General features: G+C 42.3%; 1 protein-coding gene across 2 annotated transcripts in view; it reads left to right on the top strand.

Moving 5' to 3' along the window:
* Positions 1–22,061, top strand: part of CYSLTR2 (cysteinyl leukotriene receptor 2) — a 39,240-nt gene extending 17,179 nt beyond the window's left edge. The window contains exons 2-3 of one of the 2 annotated variants that reach the window (XM_012530752.4): positions 12,137–12,217; positions 15,118–22,061. In XM_012530752.4, coding sequence (XP_012386206.2) covers positions 15,119–16,135 — 1,017 coding nt within the window. In that variant the 5' untranslated portion in view covers positions 12,137–12,217; position 15,118 and the 3' untranslated portion in view covers positions 16,136–22,061. The remainder of the gene's footprint in view (positions 1–12,136; positions 12,218–15,117) is intronic. The other variant, XM_004472850.4, reaches the window with a different exon arrangement.
* The last annotated feature ends 1,316 nt before the right edge of the window (positions 22,062–23,377 follow it).

Below are 23,377 nucleotides of genomic sequence, written 5' to 3' on the forward strand. Positions count from 1 at the left end.
CCTTTTATAAGCGAATCCTTGACTCCCCTTTTCCCTGATTTTCCATATCCTGTCTTCTCCACTGCCCTGGACAATCACAAGAGTATACCTCCTCTTCAACCAGACTTGCCTCCCCAAACTGCCCTCCATTTGCTACCAAAACCACCACTCTAAAATCCGATTTGGATTGTCACTCTCCTGCTTTCAGGGGCTTGTGTTGCCCTCAGGATAAAACCCAAACTCCTTAGTATGATAAAGGTCCCCACTGCCCACCTCCTCCTGCCCTGCATGCTTCACCTGGACTAAATATTCTTACATCATTTGCACTTCCCCAAACTTGCCATGTGCTCTCCGCTCCGGGACTTTGTACATCCTGTTCTCCCTGCTTGGAATCCCTGACCCGCTCTCCTCTCAATCTTAAGAAAACCTCTCCCTTGTTCCCCAAGTCTGGATGGGGCCCCTCCCATAGCATCTTTACATTTCTTTATGATTGTTCTTCTCACTTTGTGAAGGTTTGTTTGTCAACTTGTCCAACTCATTCATGACCTTGACGTTCCCTTAGGTCTGAGACTGCATCTTCTTCACTGTCATGCACACAGGGCCTATCTAGTACATGCATCTACAAGAGGCACGGAGGCACTGTTAACCACAGAGGTGAGGCCTGGGTGCTAGCCCATCCCCTCAGCTGACTGTGTGTGTGCACGTGGGCAGATAAGCTATTTCCCCTCTCTGCACTATGGTTTTCTCATCTATAAAATGATCAAATAAGATTATGTGGGGCTATTTTGAGTTAACACAGAGTGCCGGGCACAGAGTAAATGCATTACCAGTTGTCTCTAGCTTCTTGTTGAATGAATGAGCATCTGGCTCAAAGGGACTGTAGGCTTAAAAAAGAAACATGCATGCCATCTCAGAGTTGTGGGCAGGTTCAGCCAGAGCTGGGTGGCTTGAAGTGAGGGCCAGTGAGAGTGGCAGATGCAGTCAGACAGCCAATGGCCCCTATATTAATTTAGCAGAAGGATTTTCAATGGGAGACTTAGAATCCCGGGGGGGAGACAGTGGCCCAACGGTCTTGTAGCAGCAACCGGAAAGGCAGGTCTACCAGGACTCCTCCGAGAAGGTGCCAATGGGTAGCAGCTGCTGACCTCTTCCTCAGAGCCGCTCTGCACAAAATCTTGCCGTTACTTTCTTGCAAAGATGATGCATACTGCTCAACCATTATCCTCAGGAAGATCATCTGCTGTTGGATAATTTACCACAATGTCGTGTCAGCTGGCCATCAGTTGCAGACCGTGGTGGCACCGGAATGTCTTGTGTCAATGTGCCCAGTATCCCGGGTTCTGGGGCAGGACACAGGGCTGTGTCTCAGAACAGAACGTGGTCACGGCCGCGGGAGCTCCAGGGTGACGGGGTTGCAGGAACTTGTGCATCTTTGGGGCTGCACCGAAAGACATTGTTTTGCCAGTGTGAATAAAAATAACTTCTGTGAGGTTATTTTTGGTTGTAGTTTTGCTATGGCCATTAAAGCCTTCTGAGCATCAGTGTCTGCTGTTCTTTCTCATCAGATTTTAATTGTCATAGTCAGTTTTCTTGTAGCTGAAATAGGGAATCTCCATCTGTTGCTGCTACTAACACTTTCCTTTTTGTTGTTTAATTACCAGTAAAGCTGCAGGAGATGGAGCCTTAATATTTTTTTTCTGAGTCCCCTTTGGGTATGGTAGCCACGTACTTGCTCATTCTCCCTTTAGGGTAGTGGAAATTACACTGTCAATTTATTTCCCAATTTGCTCTGAATTTACATCTTCATAGATTTCTCTGTTTCCTATCCCATACTTAATTGGCCTGGCTGATTTATGCAACCACATCTAGCAGGCAATTTTCCCCCCTTTATTTTCCTTCCCTCTCTCCCTCCCTTCTTTTTTCTTTTACACTCTAGCGAAAGATTCGGTACGTTATGGTCAAAGGGCAGGCAAGAGAAATGAAAATATTTTAAAAGTTCCTCAAGAGAATATGTTAAACAAAATGGAATTTTGAATCTGGGCTAGCCCTGCTTTTAGCCAGTGACCATTAGCTAAAAGGAGGTCTCCAGAATGTGTGTTTATATATTTTCTTTCTTTAGCTTCCCTGGGATTAAAATGCTCTTGGTAACAAAAGCTCAGCTCCTGCAGTCGGTCTCTCCCTGCTGCTGGGTGCTTGATATCCACGGGCCCAGCTCACTCCTCACCCCAGCCAGCCCCGCTGCAGGGCCTAAACCAGTCCCCTGGGACTCAGTGTTACCTGGGTGCTGACCGGTCCTGAGCGTGCACCCCAGTTCTAAAACTGGGCTTCTCCTTGGCCCTGAGGGTCAATCCCCTCCTCCCTGTCTCAGATCCCGGGGCCTGAGCTCCTGGGCCCTGGGCCTGGTCTAGCACCAGGCCCCGGATGCACCTGCGCTGTGCTGGCTCCTCTCAGGTGCAAAGCACTCTCCTTGCCCGCGGCCTGGGCACGAGGCCTCCCTGCTGGCAGCACGGCCTCCCCCCAAGTGCTGCCCCTCCCACGGTGCTCCAGGAGCACTGCTGCTGGAGTCTTATTGGCTCCCCGTTCCCCTGAACTCCTTGGTGGGCCACCAGCACCACCTCTTCTGATGACCTCTTGTCTGTGTCATAGCTGGTGGACCCCACGCTCTGCCTCTGACGGGGGCCCGCGCTGAGCGTGTGCAGCCGACAGCACCCCAAAGGCTTGTTGCCCCCCAGTGAGGGGCGATCCAAGGCTGGGCCACGCCCTTCCCAGGTTGCCCTTCCCACTGCCCATCACAGACCCTCTTGGCCTTGAGAGGGGACAAGTGGAGGTTGTCATGGTCAAAGGTTTAAGGACTTGGTTCCTTCCAAGTCTGTTTCTACTGTTTCACTCCCTTCCTTGGCCTAGATATAAGCTCTCTCTCTTATTCTGTCAGAATTCTGGCTCCAGAGTTAGGGTCTCTATGACTAAAGTAGGTTCTATCTGGCCATATGGCCAGGACTTTGATTTTAAAAAGGGCCAAGTTGGTGATGGAAACTTTTCCCTGGTTGGCCACATGCCAGTCTTAGTTCCTGTGTCTTGTCATCTCCTTGTCCTCTAGGCTCTGTGTCTTAACCCCAGTTCTCGTGTCTGCCCATCCAGAACTGACACGTAATTGGGACACCTACACCAGCTCCACCCTTCACGCCACGTTTGCTCCGTGGACTTGGTTTCTGCATGCTGCCTGCACCACCTCTAGCATTTCAACCCTGTGCACCCTCTGTTTGGGGGCAGGATCACTCGGTCCTGGCCCTGCCAAACTGTAGAAACTTTCACTCTCTGCAAGGTTGAGTTAAGACACCACCTCCAAGCTCCTCACCTTTCTGTACTCCCTTTCACAAGTCAAGGGACTGCCAGCTTCCACGTGGCTCCCCGCAGATTGTACCTCTGGCCCCGACCTCTCTTCCAAGCTATCGAGCGGGTGCTCCCTGTCCCAGCTAATACCTCACCATTCTTCCATCACCTGAGATAAACACCTCCGCTGTGTTGCCGAGACAGATCAAAAATAGTTAGAACCACGGTCCCAGTGGTCATCTCAGAAATAAGAGCTGGTCCTCGGCTCTGCGTGAAGAGAACGTCCATCCTAGTGGTCTATCCCAGCTCTCAAGAAACCAGTTTACACCAACAGGGGACAAATTTTTACCCAGAACTCTGACTTGTGAATTTATCACGGGGGACTGTCCTTTCCCTTCGTTCGAAGCTTCCAGTTCACATTCCCCACATCCACTTTTCCAGAGAGGTGAGGCTGAGCAGCCGGGGCATCAGAAGTTGCCCTGGCAGGGTAGACTCAGAGTGAAGCAGTGGAATAGGCCTGAGAGATCTTCATCCAAACCAGGTCAGAACACTCTACAGGAAATCAGTGTTTCTGTAGATTTTACTTCTCTAGCCAACACCAATAGCAGTCTACTTTTTTCTTTCTTTCTTTTTTTTGCTACAACACATTTTATTTCACTGGAAAATCTGTATAAAGAACCAAATCAGGTCCCTGTGAAGAAAACATTTACCACAGCTTAAATAAAATGTAAGGGGGGTGGTATAAAGAGGGCACTCCCTTCTGCTGGCCCTCTACCTCTCCACCTCCCCTCTGACTCTGAGGCCTGAGTGACGGAAATCGCAGGTCCAGGAGAACTCTGCTGGGCCTTCTGATGAGGCCTTGGGAGCCTCTGAAACGTCTCCTGCCTGGCTCAGGAACCACTGAAATCCGGAGAGCGGCCGAGGTATTTATCAGTGTGAATAACCCTAGTGCAGAAGGGACTGCAGTGGTGCCTTCAGCTCTCCACTCACAGGCAGTATGATTTCAGTTAGGAAAGAGATACATAAAACTTATCCAAAAAACAGTTCAAATATGAAGAAAAAAATCTCCATCCTCTGGGGCCAAAGGTCTGCCCCTTATTCACATTCCCAGAGCAACTGAGTGAACCCTGAACTGACTAGGAAGTAGTGAGGCGGGCCTTGCCACAATCCTATGAAATAGATGTAATGTAGTCCCATTTCACAAATGCTCAGAAATGCGTAGTTACCTAGGGATGTGTATTAGTCAGCCAAAGGGATGCTGATGCAAAGTACCAGAAATCGGTTGACTTTTATAAAGGGTGTTTATTTGGGATGGAAACTTACCATTACAAGGCCCTAAGGAGTCCAACTCAAAGTTACTTCCTCACCAAATTCTGTTGCCATGTGTTGAAGCAAGATGGCGGGCGATGACTGGGAGGGCTCAGCCTTTCTCTTTCCCTTAAGCTCCGTGGGCCCAGTGTCTTCTGATCTCAGCTGTAGGCTTGAGGGCTCATTTCTTTTCAGGCTCCTCTCTCTTCCTGGGGCCTCTGCTGTGTCTCTGGAGCTCTCTCTATTCCTCTGTGTATCTTCTGTGGGAGTGTCCTTTTATAGAGCCCACAAAGGGGGTGGGGACTCAACACTGCATGGCTTAATGATGTGGTTGAATCAAAGACCTAATCTTGATTTAATAAAGTAAAAGTGAAACCTCTGGATTTAATACAATCAAAGGAGTATCACACCCAGAGGAACAGACCAGTTTACAAACATAATTTTTTTTTGTCACTTCATTTTTAAATTTTTAAAATGATACTTAGATTACATAAATGTTACAGAGACTATATAGGGGATTCCCATATGCCCTGCTCCCCACACCTCCCTCATTTTCCCACACTAACAACATCTTCCATCAGTGTGGTACATTCACTGCAACTGAGAGACACATTTTGGAGCATTGCCACTAAGCATGGATTATAGTTTACTCTGTAGTTTACATTCTCCCTACAAACACAATTAACATATCTTTTTGAAATACCAAACCATCACAAGAAACCAATGGAAAGTGCTTAGAGCTATGATTCAAACCACATCTTCCTGACACTGAAGACTTGAACTCCACACTTTCCCGCTCCCATTGCTGGTTGATCTAGCCCACTGAGTGGGCATTCTCTTTCTCTTCTATCAAAATCATACTCCAGATAAATTGTATAAGAACAGGAACATTTCCCAGGTCAGATTATGTAGAACACTAGTTCTGTGGAATAATAGAATGTACAGATGTGAAAAAAGTATTCCATGTCAAAAACGGAGGGAAATCAGACTTATTTTCTGCAAGACTCTATAGAGCTTTTTAACATACATTATGAATCTCTTTAACATACCTTGAAACTTGCTGTGTTTCTCAGGTTGATTTGTCTGTGGAAGCTTTTCTTCTACAGAGCATCCAATGGGATTCATATTCTGTGGAAGAGGCATGAGGAAGTGCTGAATTAAAGGAAAAAAAAGTCTTTTTTGACGTCAGTTACATACCAACCATGCTCTTTGAGCTATATCTTCATAGAGATTTCTGAGAGAGAATTGAAAAACATTTTTGCTGCATCAGAAATGTGTTTATGAACCTTTTCTTTGCATAGGTTATATTAATTAATGCAGAACCATACCTATTTTTTTCTTTAACTCATTATGTGGATTCTTAGGTCAATGTCTTCTAGTCAAAGATCCTAAGGAACATGCCTGTAGTTGGATGAAGTTAGGTTTCTTGACTTGTATCATGGGAAGATATACCCACCATGGGTATCTCAGTAAGAGGGTGTTAGAAAGGAGTTATTATAGGATTTGGTCTTGTGTTAGGTAATTTGGGGGAGGACTCAAAGAAGCAGAACTCTGAAGAAAGAAAACTACTGATTAGTCCTTGTAATTGACTCTGAAGATGGAGGCTCAGATTATTACACCCAGGCAATGAAAATATGTCTCCCAAATCTACTTGTTCTTTTCTGGAGATCCAGGAGGTATTTTTCTGTAGTACTTATATAGGTGTGAAAGAAGTATTTACTCTAGCATAAATTTCCCGTTGGCTAGCTAAGAAGAAATTAAGGGCTATATGATTCTCCATGACAATTCTGCCTAATGCACTGAAATTTAAACCTGGGCTTCCAGAGAAGTGGTATAGTTTATGACTTTTGCTAGGGTCTACAAGTTTTGGGAGATCCTTTCCAACTGCATATCTCAACTGCAGTGATTGTTGCTTGCGTAGTACATATGAAAGGGACTCAGTTACCTCTCCCAGGAGTCCTCTCAAGGAGCCTGTGCTTGCTCTTTTGGAGGCTGCTGTGTATTCTTTTTAGAGAAACATGATTCACTAGAGGAATGGTAGTTTTCAACATCTGACACTCTCTAACAATCATCCTCAAGGACAACTTAGTGGGTGGTAGGTGGGTATAAGCCTGTTATCCACAGTAGAAGGAGTATTTCTTAGTGGAGCAAGGGCTGTATTGGCACTGGGAACTTAAGAATTCTTTATCACAGCAGGAAGGAGCCTGCTTGAGGCAGGCAGTTTCCTCAAGAGGAGTTCAACAGGTCCTGCAGAGCAGGCTGAGTGTCTCTGAAAGAAATAAGTAACTATTTTAGTAAGAATAAACTTAATATTTTTCCTACTCCTAAAGGGTTAGGTTTTGCTGATAGGGCTGTGAAGATCTCAGCAAAAGTATTTTGTTGAGGTAGGGTCAAGGTACAATTCTTACAAGACTGTGTGAGGGAAACTCGGTACAATTCTTACAAGACTGTGTGAGGGAAACTCAAATCCAGAAAGGATATGTAGAAGAAAATTTACATTATGAACTGTCTGAAAGAATTGTTATTAACTTTTCTTAGAAATCACTTAACTCAAAACAGTAGCTATGATCTGAGAAAAGCACACGGTTTCATTTTTTTCTTAAGTGGCAGAAGACCATAGTAGATCAAAAGAACAGTGTGATGATAAGAGAGATGATAATAGTTAGTAGAGGAGGGCCACAACAATAGGCAAGATTAGTAATAGACTAAAGGGAAAGAAAGAAGTACTAAAGAGTCAGAAAATTAATTTTGTTCTGTTGTCTTGGGTGGAAGCTATCTGCTTCTGCAGACAGCAGCTTCTGGTGAATTTCTAAAATTCCTCGGTTTGGAGTCTCCCAAAGGGATGGACGCTTGGTAGTTTGGGGACATTTTGTGTGTCTTTTTAGTTGGGAACCATGAATCCAAAGTTTAAATATTGGATTCTTAATGCTGTTTCAGTCATTAACAGTAACTGGTCCTTTTCACTGAGGTCAAAGGAAAGTTTTTCTCTGATGTTTTTTTACAGAAGACATCTCAACTGTTTCACATCACACAGAGGCTGCTTAAGTAGATGTTTTGGAAATGGAGCTTTCACTTGTTGGTGATTAAACTGGAGGAGTCACAAGAATCCCCTGCAGCGATTAGTCACATTAGATTGTAAAAACAGGATAGAATCTGGGATTAGAAGTAATTCCCAAATGCGCGAGGCAGCCTGTTAACTCAGCCTGATACAAGTGGCAGATCTTAGAAAGAATTGCCGGTGGAAACATGTGGAGCAGGGGAAGCTTGAGGGTTTCAGAATTCTACCGGTTTTTGATACTTTTCCTTACGTTTGCAGACAACAAGGAAATGAAATTTCTAAGTAAAAAGTTAAACCCCACAGTTTTCTAATAACTGTGCCAGTGAAATATGTGTCTCTACTACCGGAGGGACAGGTTGGGATTCTCCAAGTTGGGAATACAAAATTAAACAACTGTTTTCTACCTTGACAATTAAAGCTCTCCAGCAAAGAAAAGTCTTTATGCAATCTGAAAATCAGCAACAACAATCAGAACACACTCACAGACCTTTTGGAGATACTAAAAAGTGTCTCCAGGCTTTGGCTGTTTTTCTACCTTTGCGGTCTTGCCAGGATTGTGTCAGGAGCAGGCAGGACACGCGTTGACCGTCCTCAACAACGCCAGGCTCTCTCTGGAACTGTAGTTGGTATCGTGAAGCATTTTTGCTAAACTCTACTTTTATTATGGCTGGCTCCTTGAGAAATATTTACTTTAACTCAGTGTTAGAAATCTGTTTCTTTCTAAAACGTTTTGAATTCATGATCAGTACAAATATTTGTTCTTTTATCTTTCATTAACTGGCCGGTCTGGGTGAGGGCAATTAACTTAGCCATCTGAACTGATTTTATTTCTGGGGAAAGCTTACATTTTCAATGGTAAAGTCAAGTGTGAGCATAGCCTGCTGGGCACTGTTGAGCTTCGCCTTCTGAGTATGACCCAACCATCAATGAATTAAATTCAGGCTCTCCAAGGGAGACTTCAGATTATCTAAGCAAGGTGGCTTCCGAAGAGAGGTTACCAATCATGGGCTCCTTTTTCTTCAGAAGAGGCAAGAAGACTGGTTGGGTTTAGAGAGTTACAGTGGTGGATGGTGACGGGTGAAGAGAAGGCAACAAAATCACGGAGGATGTTAGGTGAATAGCTGAAAGGTCCCGAGGTATTTCTATCAATAAAAGAGTCCGTACATCAAGGAAACTATTACGTTTAGTGGAGACCCTAGAACTGAATTGATCGAGGCATACCACAAACTTCGCTCCTGCAGCTGAAACTCTTCGAGGAGTTGGCCATGCCTGGGCTGTGGGATCTAATGAAGACTGAAATAAACACTAGGTCTCCGACGATTCCCAAGTGTTTGAGTCAGGACTGTCAGTTCTTGTTTAGACTTTTCATGACAAAAAGGCATAATGGGTTTGCGAATCTAGATCCTGGGAAAAATCTTTCGATAATCATTATAGCAGTATTTATACTTAAACATGAGCATTCTTCTTTTTAACTTATAAAGTCTATGATCTCTGAAAGATATTTATATTAGCATACTTTACTTAGGAAAATCAACTTTAAAAAATTTATTATTTTTTAATATTAAGTTTGGTAAACAAAAGTTTTATAGGGAACAGATGTAGCCCAGTAGTTGAGCACCTGCCTCCCATATACAAGGTCCTGGGCTCAATCCCCCATACCTCCTAAAAAATAAAAGAGTTTTCTAATTAACTCGTAATTAAGAGTTCTTAAATTAATGAAAATTCAAAGGATTTTAAAAAGAAACCTGATTATTCCTATTGTCCTTTTCATAGGATGAAGGAACAAATTTTGTGTTACCTTGATGGCTACTATAGTCAACCCAAAAGATAGTTTCGGCACAAAAGACATATTAATTGCTTTATTGTTCTGAATTTGGGGCTTGAATTTGGAAAAGGAAGACTCAAGAATAGTTATTTGAACAGACAAGATACGTCATAAATATCTTAACTCAATGAATAATTGCAGGTAATATTGTAAAAATACAAACCAATTAACAATAGTTATTAAGAACTTAGGGAAACGGACTTTGGCCCAGTGGTTAGGGCGTCCGTCTACCATATGGGAGGTCCGCGGTTCAAACCCCGGGCCTCCTTGACCCGTGTGGAGCTGGCCATGCGCAGTGCTGATGCGCGCAAGGAGTGCCGTGCCACGCAAGGGTGTCCCCCGCGTGGGGGAGCCCCTACGTGCAAGGAGTGCGCCCGTGAGGAAAGCCGCCCAGCGTGAAAAGAAAGTGCAGCCTGCCCAGGAATGGCGCCACCCACACTTCCCGTGCCGCTGACGACAACAGAAGCGGACAAAGAAACAAAAAAGCAGACAAAGAAACAAGACGCAGCAAATAGACACCAAGAACAGACAACCAGGGGAGGGGGGGAAATTAAATAAATAAGTAAATCTTTAAAAAAAAAAAAAAAAAAAAAAGAACTTAGCTTTCTTTAAAAGCAAACGATATGTATATATATATATATACCCACATATGCACACATACAATCATTTTAAGACATTTACATATTCACTACATATATATATATTTATATATTATTATACTAAGAAATGAGAGTCAATATTATATTTCGTGTCCAGTGTTTTGTATTTGTTTCTTGTTTGGAAACTGTCTAAGGCACCCAAAGATTATTTATTAATTACATTAACCATTCGTCTAAAGTCTTAGGTTAGTTAAGGATCTTGAGATTACAATTTTAGTTAGTATGTTAACTCCTTAAGATTTTTAGCATTGTAGAACTTCATGAAATTAAACCTTAAAAAGGCATTTGTCATTATCCTTCATTTCAGTTGAATACAGTTTTATATGCGTGATTTTATATTTCAGACAAGTTATGGAAGGAGTGGAATCTTACTAAACTCACAAAACCAGTGTTGGAAATTCAGGAAGCTTAATTAGAAGAAATTTAACCCTGACCTTGTACAAACAAACCAAAATATTGTATTAACATTAGATTATATTTTAAACTGATTTTTCATGACTCTGAATCATACTATAAACTTTGTCTTCTTTTAACTTGAAGATAAAGCCTTTGCTTCTCTTCTCATAACATAACAAAGGCTGTTATACAAAATATTTCTAATGTCCACAAAAAGAAACACAGTTTAATTTCATTTTCTTTGTTTCTGGCATTTTAAACATAAACAGTCCAGATAAACACTGAACTAGATAGTCATAGAATGGAACATAACAAAGTGAGTGACTGTTTTGCTGAATCAATTTTTGTTTTTTTCCCAAAAGAGGGAAAAAGAGAGGAAGAGAAACAGAAAAAAAAAAAGAAAATGAAACCTGCTTTAGACAAATAAGAAATCAACCCTATAAAAGGCTAATTATGCCCCCCTCGAAAGGAGAAGGAATGAAGTTTGTATAAAGAAAACAGATTTTCAGGAAGTGGACTTGGCCCAATGGATAGGTCGTCTAACTACCACATGGGAGGTCTGAAGTTCAAACCCCGGGTCTCCCTGACCCGTGTGGAGCTGGCCCACGTGCAGTGCTGTTGCTGCCTCCCTTCACCCCTCCTCCTAGCCTTTGTTATCTCCCTTTTCCAGCCGTTACTATCCTTCCCGCCAGTCCTGCCCACTTAGCCAACTCATAATCTGCCCCCTTCCTTAGTCACCGCTTACCTCATAGCTGCCTGCACGGCTCCGCCTATCCACTACCGCCCCGTAGTTAATCTGCCCCAGCTCCTACCCCTCCCTTAACCCGACCCTATATAATCAAGTGTATTTCCGCAATAAAGTGGACTAGCTCACTCTCACAGGCTGTCTCCGTGGTTTTTACCGCGCGTCCCCCACACCTGGAGAACCTAGGCCTACGCGCTGGCCTAGGGGCTCACCGCCGAGCTGTGGAAGCCCGCCCGGTCCTCGTGGGTTGCTAACTCAAAGTAGCAAGCTCAAAATAGCAAACCCACACAGTGCTGATGTGCGCAAGAAGTGCCCTGCCATGCAGGGGTGTCCCCGCGTAGGGGAGCCCCACGCGCAAGGAGTGCGCCCCGTAAGGAGAGCCACCCAGCACGAAAGAAAGTGCAACCTGCCCAGGAATGGTGCTGCACACATGGAGAACTGACACAACAAGATGACGCCACAACAACAACAAAAAATAATAATAAAAGAAGAAAAAGAAAACAGATTTTGAAATATACACACAAAAAAATGAGTGACATTGAAGTTGCTTTAGATGATAACTCAGGCCCTGGACAATTTTATCAAAAAGTCTGATTGAAAAAGCCAGCTCTTGTTAATCCCCAAAGTATGGAAACAAAACAGAGGGCTATTTCTTTCATTAAACAAAAGAATCACTCTTTTAGACGAACAAGATAAACAATCACCTCTTGATGGTTTCTTTCAAATAAACAATCTTGAGTATGACAAAATCTCCCCAAAGTCAACATTGCAATTCTAAATCGTTCCTGGTAAAACTGTTCCAGTTCCAGAGAAAAACGTACACATTTGTGTTACAGTGAGAAAACCTGAAGGAAGCAGGTACCTGGCCTGGAAGAGGTGCAATTTTAGGATAAGAAGATCCTAGGACAGCTGCAATGGTATGTTGGCATGGGTGGTGTTTGTCCAAACTTGTTTCTCTGGAATTTGGGCAAACAGCATGATCTCCAATCTCGTCTGAAAAACTAGACATAGCAGTTCTCAGAGTCACAAAGGTAAGACAGAGGAAATCCTGACATGTTTGAAGCGGTGACCTGATGCAGTTTTTCCAGATGACAAAATTTATCTGACGGGTGTTAGTCTATCTGAAATCCTCAGCCCATGGGGCCACTCGAGGACAACTTATGGGGCCTTTGCCATCCTTCCCCATTAGACTGTTCCCCGTATACACAAATACCACTCAAGACAGATCATAAGGACAGGTGTTAGCAGGCTAGGAAACAATTTTACCCATTTATTAGATTTGCAAATCTGATTGGATAACTAAAAAGTAGCAGGATTCATTCCTAGGAAAAGAAAATAAGCATAGCATGAAGGTTCTCAACAAAACATCAGAACTCCAGTGTGGATTTATCTCTAGCTGTGGGCGGAAGTCTCAGGTGTGTGCTCTATTCCTGAGTCCAGGGTACTTGCTTGGATGAATCTCGGTGAACTTGCATTTCTGTCAGGGTCCTCCAGGCAGAGCCCACCAGGAACGGACCTGCAGTCGAGCAAGTTGGGTTTATTCCACAGTGCAACCAGGCTCCCGGGAGCTCTCGACCCTCTTCCGGGATCATCTCCCCAAAATTGCCAAGGAGCAATTCCCAATTTCTGTTTTCATTACTATTCAGAGCCAGCAAGTCCTTTGGTTGTCTTAAACCTTTCCTTCCAAAATGTGTACAGGTTAGGGAAGAATGGCTGGTGGGCGGGGAGGGGACATTTCACAACCACAAAAAAAAAGGCCCATCTAAGTATTTTTCTGGAATGCTAACTATTGAGCAGTTAGATGGAATTCTGCAGTCATTCTTTATATACCTCGCTTTTTTTTTTTTCATGGAACTTTTCATTCTGAGTTCATTGTAGAGTCATATGCACTTGTGAAAAATAATAGAAAGAAGAATTCCTTGTATCCTTTCCTCCAAAATAATATCTTACAAAATTCTAGTCCAGTATCACAACCAGGATATTGACCTCGATGCAGTCAAGATATGGAATATTTCCATCCCTCCAGATGCACTTTTATAGCCACACCCACTTCCCTCCCACACCCCCCACCTTCTTGATCGCTGGCAAGCGTGAATTGGTTCTCCACTTCTTTAAATGTGTCACTTCAAGGTTGTTATGTAAATGGACTCATGCTGTCTATAACCTTTTGAGATGGGCTTATTTTCACTAGAAACTCATCCTATTATTTCATGTATCAAGAGTTCATTCTCTTTTCTCGTGGAGGAGTATTCCGTCATATGTGTGTACCACAGTTTGTTTAGCCATTCACCCATTCAACTTGGGTAGTTTCCAGGTATTGGCATTTCAAAGAAAGCTGCTAAAACACTTGTGTCCAGGTTTTTGTGTGGATATAAGTGTTCACATCTCAGGGATAGATACCCAGGAGTACAGCTGAGGGACTGTATAGCAGCTGTAGATTTATTTTTTTTAAGAAATTACCAAACTGATTTTCAGAATGATTGTATCATTTTACATTCTCGTAGCAGTGGATGTGTGGCCCGGTTTCTCTGTATCCTCATCAGAAGTTGGTATTGTCTCTATTTTTGCTTTAGCCTTTACGATAGGTGCATATGATATCACATTGTGGTTTTAATTTGCATTTCCCTAATAGCCAATAATGTTGAGCAACTTTTTAAGTGCTTATTTGCCATCTCTATATCCTTTGAAAAGTCTCTTCATGTGTTTTGCCTATTTTTAATTGGATTTTTGATGGTGAGGGCTAAGTCTGCCATTTTACTTTTTGTTTGTTATTTGTTTTCTTTTTTCTGCTTTCTTGTGGGTTACCTGAACATTTTTTTTAGAATTACATTTTTATTTATAGGGTTCTTGACTGTATCTCTTTTTATATTATATATGTAACTTTCAAAGTCTACTAAGGTTCTCTCTGCCTAGAAGAGCCCACACAAAATCATGGTGTATATTTCCATCTTTCTCTCCCATTTCTCAGTAAGCTCTGTTCTTTCCCTTATTTCACAAATAAATTCTTTTTACTGGCCTAGCTTAAAAACAAAAACAAAAACATCTACTGGTGTCATCAGTTTACCAGTTTGAGTGAAATGTAAGAATCTTACCTCCCTTTTCATGCATTTACTTTCTCCCATTTATAGCATAATTGTCTTAATTTCTCTACACACATTTAGAACCACACCAGTGTTATAATTTTCACTTCAACCCTCAAATATAATTTAGAAGGAAAGCATTTACCTCTCTTTGTGGTTACTGTGTTCTCTCTACATTCTTGATGTTCAAGGTTCTTTCTTTGATTGTTTCCTTTCTGTTTAGAAAACTTCTTTCAGCCGTTCCTTTAGGGTGGATTTGTTGGAAAACAATTCTCTTAACTTTTGCTCATCTCAGAATGTCTTGACTTGCCCTTCATACCTGAAGGATATTTTTGTTGTATTTATGACTCTAGATTGAGAGTTCTTTCAGCACTTGAAAAATTGTGCCACTTCCTTCTGGACTCCATAGGTTCTGATGGGAAATCTGCCTGTTCAATTTAGGCCTCAGTGTCACAGGGAGGTACTCATGTCAATATGGGAAGCAGGCCAGATGCTTCAAGTTTGAGGTTTCGACTTGGGCCAATTTAGTTCATGTTTATTCTATATTTTATAAATTAGGAAAATTGTCATGAAATTTAATGCAATATATAGTAAAGACTTACTTTTTCAATTTAAGTTTCTAAGAAAAATTAGTGTTTTTCACCATTTCATTAAAATCTGGAAGGATGTGAGCAGTGATCAGGAAGGAAAAGAGCAATGCAAAAAATAATGCTTGTGTCTGTTTCTTTTCAATCCAGCATGGAGAGAAAACTTATGTGCTGGGATCCAACCATCTCCACAGCAGAAATGGAATCAAATGGCAACTTGAGCAATGGCAGCGGGTGCTGCTCAACTGAAAACTTCAAGAGGGTTTTTTATCCCATTGTGTACCTGATAATATTTGTCTGGGGGATCTTGGGAAATGGCTTTTCCATATTTATTTTCCTGCAGCCGTATAAGAGGTCCACATCTGTGAATGTTTTCATGCTAAACCTGGCCATTTCGGATCTCCTGTTCGATAGCACGCTGCCCTTTAGGGTCGACTATTACCTCAGAGGCAGTGATTGGATTTTTGGGGATGTGGCCTGCAGGATCATGTCCTACTCCCTGTATGTCAACATGTACAGCAGCATTTACTTCCTGACCCTGCTGAGCATCGTGCGTTTCCTGGCCACCGTGCACCCCTTGCGGTTCCTCCACGTCACGGGCATCAGGAGCGCCTGGTTCCTGTGTGTGGCTGTGTGGGTCTTCATCATGGCGTCCTCGGCAGTGCTTCTCAAAAACGGCTCCGAGGTGAAGAACAACGCCACCCTATGCCTGGAGCTGAATCTCGAGAAAATCGACAAGCTGAAGATCCTGAACTACATCGCCCTCGTGGTGGGCTTCCTGCTCCCGTTCTGCACTCTCAGCGCCTGCTACCTGCTGATCATCCGAGCCCTGCTCAAGGTGGAGGTCCCGGAAGTGGGGCTGCGCGTTTCCCACAGGAAGGCCCTGACCACCATCATCATAGCCTTGACCCTCTTCCTCCTGTGCTTCCTCCCCTACCACGTCCTGAGAACCCTCCACCTGATCAGGTGGCAAGGGCGCACCTGTGGAGACTGGCAGCAGAAAGCTGTGGTCATCACCCTGGCCTTGGCGGCAGCCAACAGCTGCCTCAACCCTTTGCTCTATTACTTTGCAGGGGAGAATTTTAAGGACAGACTGAGGTCCATGATCAGAAAAGGGCCTCACGGAAGACAAGGGCAAAGTGCAGGTTTCCTGTCTGTGTGTGGTTAAAAAGAGAAACAACAAGCACGGAAGGGTTTATTATGTGAAGCTTGTTCTTGTATCCTTGCATCCACCTTAATTCACGCATAGTCCCTCTGGGACCTTGTATTTATACCATCACAAATCCCATCATTTAATTGATAATGACATTTTGCTATTAATACCTATGTCAAAATTTTCATTAGTTATATTTTCAGTGGTCTAGTGTAAATGAGGGATGTTGGAGAAAAATCCATATTAGAGTCTTGCATGCTGAAATGTCAGATCAGGAAAAAGTGCCAAGCACAGTGGCTGCTGGCGTTCATCTGATTCTGTGCCAGAACCCTGGCCCAGCAGGGATTCTAAATTCCTAGCTTTAAGATGGCTCCAGCTTCCCCAGCTTCTCCCAGCCCCCTTCCTTTCCCTCTTCAATCCCCTGAGAGATAGCTAATTATCAAAGCTACAGGGAGCCCCTCAGAGCAGGTGAGTAGTGCATGATAATAATTCGGAGAAAAGTCTTTGACTCTAGAGAGGAAGGCTACACTGAAATGGATCAAAGTCAAGATCCCAGCAAGGACAACGAGAGAAAATGGTGGCAAAGGGCTGAGGTGAGAGAAAGCTGGTGAGAAGTAGAAGGAAGAAAAATGTGTTTTTTCACTGAAGAGGAGACCTCACACACTGAAGGCAAGAATGTTCCCTTGGCCTCTCTTTTGCCAAGGCATTAGGAAGGACAGGTAGAGTAGGAGGTGGACTTGGGGTATCTCTTTAAAGGACAGAGGAAATGTGTGTTGGAGGAAAGTGAAGGAAGCATGGACATGTATCTCAGTTTTAGTCCTTCAATGCAGTTTTCACTCTTCCCAGTCAATCTACTGAGATGGATTAAAGAAGAAAGGAGGTGGATCTAAGAGTTTGAGTTGAGCCCTCAGGGGAAGGGTGGGTGGAGAGCAAGTTGCAAAGATGGTTAAACCCTGAAATTCTACTAACATTTTGGTAGCACTTGAGGGGAGGGGTGCTGCTCTCTTTCCCTTTGGAGAGAGTGTAGAAGAGCAGTGGAAAGTGGGAGGGGACTTTTTGGGCCACTGAAACAAGGTTGAGGATAGCACCATCTACCACCGTCATACACCAAAACTTGAGGGTCCTCTCCACGCGAGGCGGACTGTGCCTTACATTCATTAATCCCTCTAACCCTCACACCAAAGAACCGTGTTTCCATGTTACAGGTGAGGAAACTGCACGTCAAAGAAGTGAAGATGTGTTTGTCCGATTCACACAGGAGCGAGAGTTTTTGAAAACTCCTCTTGAATGGGTGCTCTCCCCACTGTCTGCCCCTGCAAACCTCCAGAATGCTTGTCAGAAGCTGAACACCAGGCACAAGAGAAGAGAGGTTTCTTCTCCACAGTTGTTGACTCCAGCCCCGGGGAAGGGTGGGGAGAGATGCTGTTCTGAAGTGAGGAAGGGGTTAAGTGAGAGTCTCCACACTCATCCAGAATCCCAGGGCCCTTCCCTCACTCTGTTCCCAAATGCTGATCACCATGCCCTGCAGAGGCCTGGAGGAGCCTCCGATGGGGACACTCGTCCATCCAAGGAAAGGGCTGGCAGATAAAGAACGTTGGGGATCCCCTAACGCTAACGTTGAGAGACTTCCCGGTTACCCAAATTATGGTGAGGCCGACAATGTGAACGGTCCTTTCCATTCACGGAAAGCACTGAAAGCCTTTTGAGCCTCACACTTAATTATGAACAACAGTTGGGGGTGGAGGGATAGGGCAGGGACTTCTCTTCTCCTTATAAGAACTATTTAGCTGTCTGATGGTGAATATGCATTATTTAAATAAAATAAAAATTAAGACTAAATTTGAAAATTCAAATTAATACAGAGTTTTAAAACAAATGAAGAAAAAAAGGTCACCAGAAATGGGAACTTACTGCCTGCAGGAGAAAAGAAAGTAGGAAAGGACTAGATTTGGATTTGAGTCCTTGCAGAAAGTCTACCCTTCCCTGCCTTGGAGGGGATTTGCCTCTTGGGGTGAGGGGAGTTACTTTCTGGGGTCAAAGGTGGTTTGGTATGTCAGGACATTTTTAGTTGCAAAAACAGAAACCCCAAATCCAAGTGTCTTAAACAGTGAAAGTATTTTACTACCTCATCTAACTGAAACATGCGGAAGGCTGAGCCTCACACCCTCTTCCGTGAGGGCTGCTGAGAGGTCTTCCTGGCCATGTGTTGGCTTGGTCCTGTGGCTAAGATTCGTCATGGCAACAAGCCAGCTGCCCGCAGCCTGAGGCGACACGTTTCCTTACTTGTATCTAGGAGAAGAGGGCATCTCCTACCCAAACCATCTAACAAACGTCCGGGCTCCATGTTGACTGGGCCTACTCAGATTGCACATCCACTCCTAAGCAGCTTCCCAAGCAAGAAGGGATTTCTCAGACTGGACGAGAAGGATGAGTCCACACCTGGAGTGGGGGTGGGGTAAACCCACCGAAGTCACAGGTTGGATGTGATGGTTGGCTTTGTGCGTCAGCTTGGCCCAGGTAATGGTGCCCAGTTGTTTGGTCAAGCAAGCACTGGGCTAATTGTAATACAAGGGCATTTCATGGACTTTATTTAGTCACCAGTGAGCTGATTGCATAGGTGGTTGGTTACATCCATAACCAACTGAGGAGACTGCCGTCAGCAATGAGTGAGGTCTCATCCAATCAGCTGAAGGCCTTAAAAGGCGAAGTGATTTCGGCACAGAGAGAAAGAATCCCCAACTCTGCTTCGGCCGGCGTGTCCTGGGAACTCACCCAGGGCCTCCACTGGAGTCCCTGGCTCGCGGCCTACTCACAAAATTTGGACATGTACATTCCCACGGTTACGTGACACAATTTTTAAAAATCTCAGGGTTTTAGATACAGCTATTTTGTTTGAGAGGTCAGGTAGCACCTCAAATACATGAACCTTTCATCCAGGAGGAAGGATTTTTTGTGGAGTAAACTTTGGTAGAATTATGATACTGGAACTGATTTCAAATGGAGACCTATAAAGCAAATGCCATTATATTTTGTAACTATTTTACAAAATGACTAATTCTCAGTTTTGGATTTAATTAAGCTGATTTATTAGTTTATTCCCAAGTAAAGATGATTTTAAACTGACAAAAAATGGGTTAGGAGCCGAGATAGACAAGGCAGATAGCTTTCTATAGAGAATTCTCTCCTGAAAAATAGAGACCCTGCTGGTGTTGTGGGTAATTCAGTCGACATGGTGATAGGACATTCTTTCTTTAAGGCCATTTCATCTCCCAGGAGATAGAGACAACTACCAAAGGCTAATAAAAGCCACAGGGGGAAATGTCACCCATGAGGACTTAAAATGGTAACATGTATTTTAAAGCTCAAATAATTAAAATGTATTTGGTACACTTGAAAGTGATTAAAATGTGAACTTTTGAGTTACATATATTTTATTACACTAAAAAAATGTGTATGGCCCTGGTATAAGAATCTACAGAGAACACAGACATAGCCTGGAAACAGAGGCTAATTTATAAAGGCCCGGAAGGGTTAGCTGCATGGTATGCTGAGAAGGCTAAATTCTAACCCAGGGACCCCCAGGCCCTCCAAAGCCTCCCATAGCCCAAGTGTGGCATGGTCACAGCAGAGCCTATTGGTCATGATGGGAACATGCAGCCTGGGTCAGTGGATCAGTGCAGATAGACGGGTTGGCTCATATAAGACCTTAGGACCTTTGCATAGCTCTCAAGTTAGGGGAAAAGAAACTGTTACCTAAGTCTCAAAGTCTGTTTAAATCTTCTGCCGATTTAAAAATTTTGGTTGTTCCTTTCTTTATTACCAGGTTGTGAGAAGCTCTTTATCTATTCTAGATACCAGTCCTCAATCAGATATGTGTTGCAAAGTAGTTTTCTCATCATTGTGGCTTATATTTTCATTTTCTTAACAATGTCTTCAAAGGACATAAGATTCAAATTTTGTTGAGGCTCAGTTTATCAATATTTTCTTTTATTATTTGCACTTTTTTATCCCAAGAAATCTTTGCTTAACCCAGGTTTGCAAGGATTTTCTCCTATGTTTTCTTTTAGAAATTATATAGTTTTGGGCTTTACATTTAGGATCATGATCCATCTTGAATTAATTCTTGTATGTGAAGCAATGTAAGGGTAAAGGCATGCATTTTGTTGTTGTTACTGTGATGTTTTATATGGATGTCCCTTTTGTTCCAGCACCATTTGTTGAAAAGAGTATCCTTTCTCCATTGGATAGCTTTGGCACTTATGTCAAAAATCAATGAACCAAATAAGTGTTAATTGGTTAATTGGTCATTTCTGGACAAATATCACAATGTCTTGATTATTTTAGTGTTCTACTAAATCTTTAAATCAGATAGTATGAGTCCTCCAACTTTATTTTTCTTTGATTTTTTTAATTCCTTTGTTTCTTCATACTACATTATAAATTCCTAATGCAATTTTCAAGTTCTCTAATTCTCTGCTCTACTGTGTCCAATCCTGAGTTTATCTAGCTCAAAAGGCTTTATTTCTATGACTATATCCTTTTATTTCCAAGATTTCTAATTGGTTCAGTTTGCCTTGCTTAATTTTTCCCATTTGTATTTCCCGATTTCCTTCTCTTTTACAATGGAAATTATTACTCCGCTTATCTATCTGAGCATCTTAAGTATACTTATTTTCAAGTTTTGGCTTTGGGAAATTTTGTTCTACAAAATTAATTTCATTTGGACTTCATTCAGGAGCCAATTGTTGGTCTTGAATATCTTCCTTTGCTTCAGAATTGGTTTGTAGGCTTATTTGGATGGGAGGTTTGTGTGTGTATGGTTATGTGTGTTTGTTTGCTTTGCTTTTGGTTTGTTTAAATTGTCTTTCTGTCTCACTCTTCCCCAGATTTGGCCCATTCCATGTAGTGGTTTTATAGCTGACTTCACTTGGCCACTGGCTCCTAAATCAAGATTTACGATGTCGTTTTGGTGCTCCGATTCCTCGGCAATATTGGGGCTATGGCAGCTCTAGTCACCAAGGTAGCCGGTGACTTGGTTCCGACCTGGTCTCAAGCTTTTAGCTATGGTGTCCCACTTCATCCGTCCAGATGCTCCTAATTCCATAGCCCCAGAAGTGTTGCAGAAGGTGCTGATTTTTAAAGTGAATTCTCCTTTTATAAGCCAAGACGCATCCCATGCAAACACCTGCATTGAGCAGTCTCTCCCTGTCCCCATCTCAAGCCCCTTTACCCTGCAGGAGTCACACTCGTGGTTTCCACCACCTGTATCTGACTTCAGGGCTCACCAGTTTGTTTTTTGGCTCGATTTCTGGTCTGTAGAGATGTTTGCCCTATTCTTTAGCCTATTTATGCCTGCTTTAGCATCCTATTTTTATATTTTAGGTATTAGTACTAAATGCTGCAACAGAAAATACACATTAAAGTCTGATGTTAGGGTGCCATTTTGACTTTACTAAATTTATTCTTATAATTTTTTGTTAGTGTTCTCTGAGTGCAAGATATCTCATACAAACAAAAAGTTGTGAATAACACATATGCACAAATTAAAGAAGAAGAATAAAATTGTTACCTCTGTCTTACTCCCTATCTTAAGAAATAGAATATCATGAATACCGGCACAATATTCTGAATTTTATGTTAACAATTTTTTGGTTTTATTTACAATTTTACCACATAATATATCCCCAAACAAAAGATTATTTAGCCTTGTGTATTTTTCACTTTCTGTAAATGGATTAATATAGTAACTATTTTTTTCCACTCAGCTTTGTTTTTGAAATCCAATCATGATGCTCTTGCTCCTATGAAATGTAACACAATTTAATTATCCATACCTGTTAATGGAGACTTATTGTCAGGTTTTTTTGCTGTTACAATGCTACTATGAATATTATTGTACTAATCTCTCAGTGCACAGAAATAAAAACTTTTCCAGATAATACACATGTGTTCATGATCAACATTTCTAGGTAGTGTCCAACTCTTTTCCAAATGGTTTTTACCAATTCATACCCCACCAGCAGTGTTTGAGAACTCCCATGGATCCATCTCCTTGGAAGCAATTGAAATGGTCAGACTTTCTGATAGGTTTCAATTGAATCTGATGATATTCACATAAATAAAACTTAGAGAATTGACCATCAATTAAATGCTCACTAAAAGCAATTCTCAAGCTTGTACTTTTGGCAAAAGAAAATTGGTAATAGATGGACAATCTGAAATGTAAGAAGGAACGATGAGAAAAGATTTGGGTAAAGAGGTGTATAAATCTAGGATTAAAAGTTGATAACTAGGTCGAATGTTTTCTGCTTTTGTTGCTGCTGATGAGAAGTCAGCCATCCAATTGCCATTTAAAAAATAATACTAGCTATCATTTTCTTAATGCTAGGCACTCTTCCAGGAACTTTGTGTGCATTTTCCATTTAATGCAAAAAACTGAAAATATTATCAATCCTATTTTACAGATGTGAAGCCTGAGTCATAGTGAGGGGAAGAAACTTGCCAAAATGTACTAGCAAATGACAGAGCCAGTATTGAAACCCAGACAGTAGAGCTCCAGGTCTTATGCTCTTATCCAACACATTTGATACAATACTTGACACTATACTATATTATGCTCTTATCTCTTACACTAAATTGTAGAGTGATAGTTTCTCGTTGAGAAGCTCTGTTTTCTTTCTGGCTGACTTTATGATCTTCTCTATGCCTTTTATATTCTGAATGTTTACTATGATGTGTTGAGGTACAGACATTGTATTTATCCCGCTTTGGATTCATTAAGCTTCTATGAGCTCAGGTTTTATGTCTTTCAGCTGTTCTGGAAAATTCTCAATCATTATCTCTTCAAATGCTACCTTTTTATCGGCCCCCTGTTATCTCCTCTGGCACTTCCATTAGACATATGTCATACCTTCTCATTCTATTCTTCATGTCTTTTAGTTTCATTTATATATTTTCCATACCTTTTTCTCTCTGGGCTGCATTCAGGATTATTAATATCTGAATAAATATATTGACTAATTTTCTCTTCAGCTGTGTCTAATCCATTGTTAAGCCCTTTTTTAACTGCACCTAGAATCAGCTTGTAATTCAAAAGTTTCAGGAGAGACTTTCTTAGCCGTCACCAACTACCAGGGTCCAGACAGACAAGGTTCATTGCTGTTTCCTTCTGTATGATAGGTTTGTTTCTCATACAACTTTTTAACTGCGAGTGGAGTCTACAGAGTTCTAGCTTTCTTCAAGAGGAGAGTAGGATTT

Source organism: Dasypus novemcinctus, chromosome 15 (assembly GCF_030445035.2).
Source record: "Dasypus novemcinctus isolate mDasNov1 chromosome 15, mDasNov1.1.hap2, whole genome shotgun sequence".
NCBI classification, from domain to species: domain Eukaryota; kingdom Metazoa; phylum Chordata; class Mammalia; order Cingulata; family Dasypodidae; genus Dasypus; species Dasypus novemcinctus.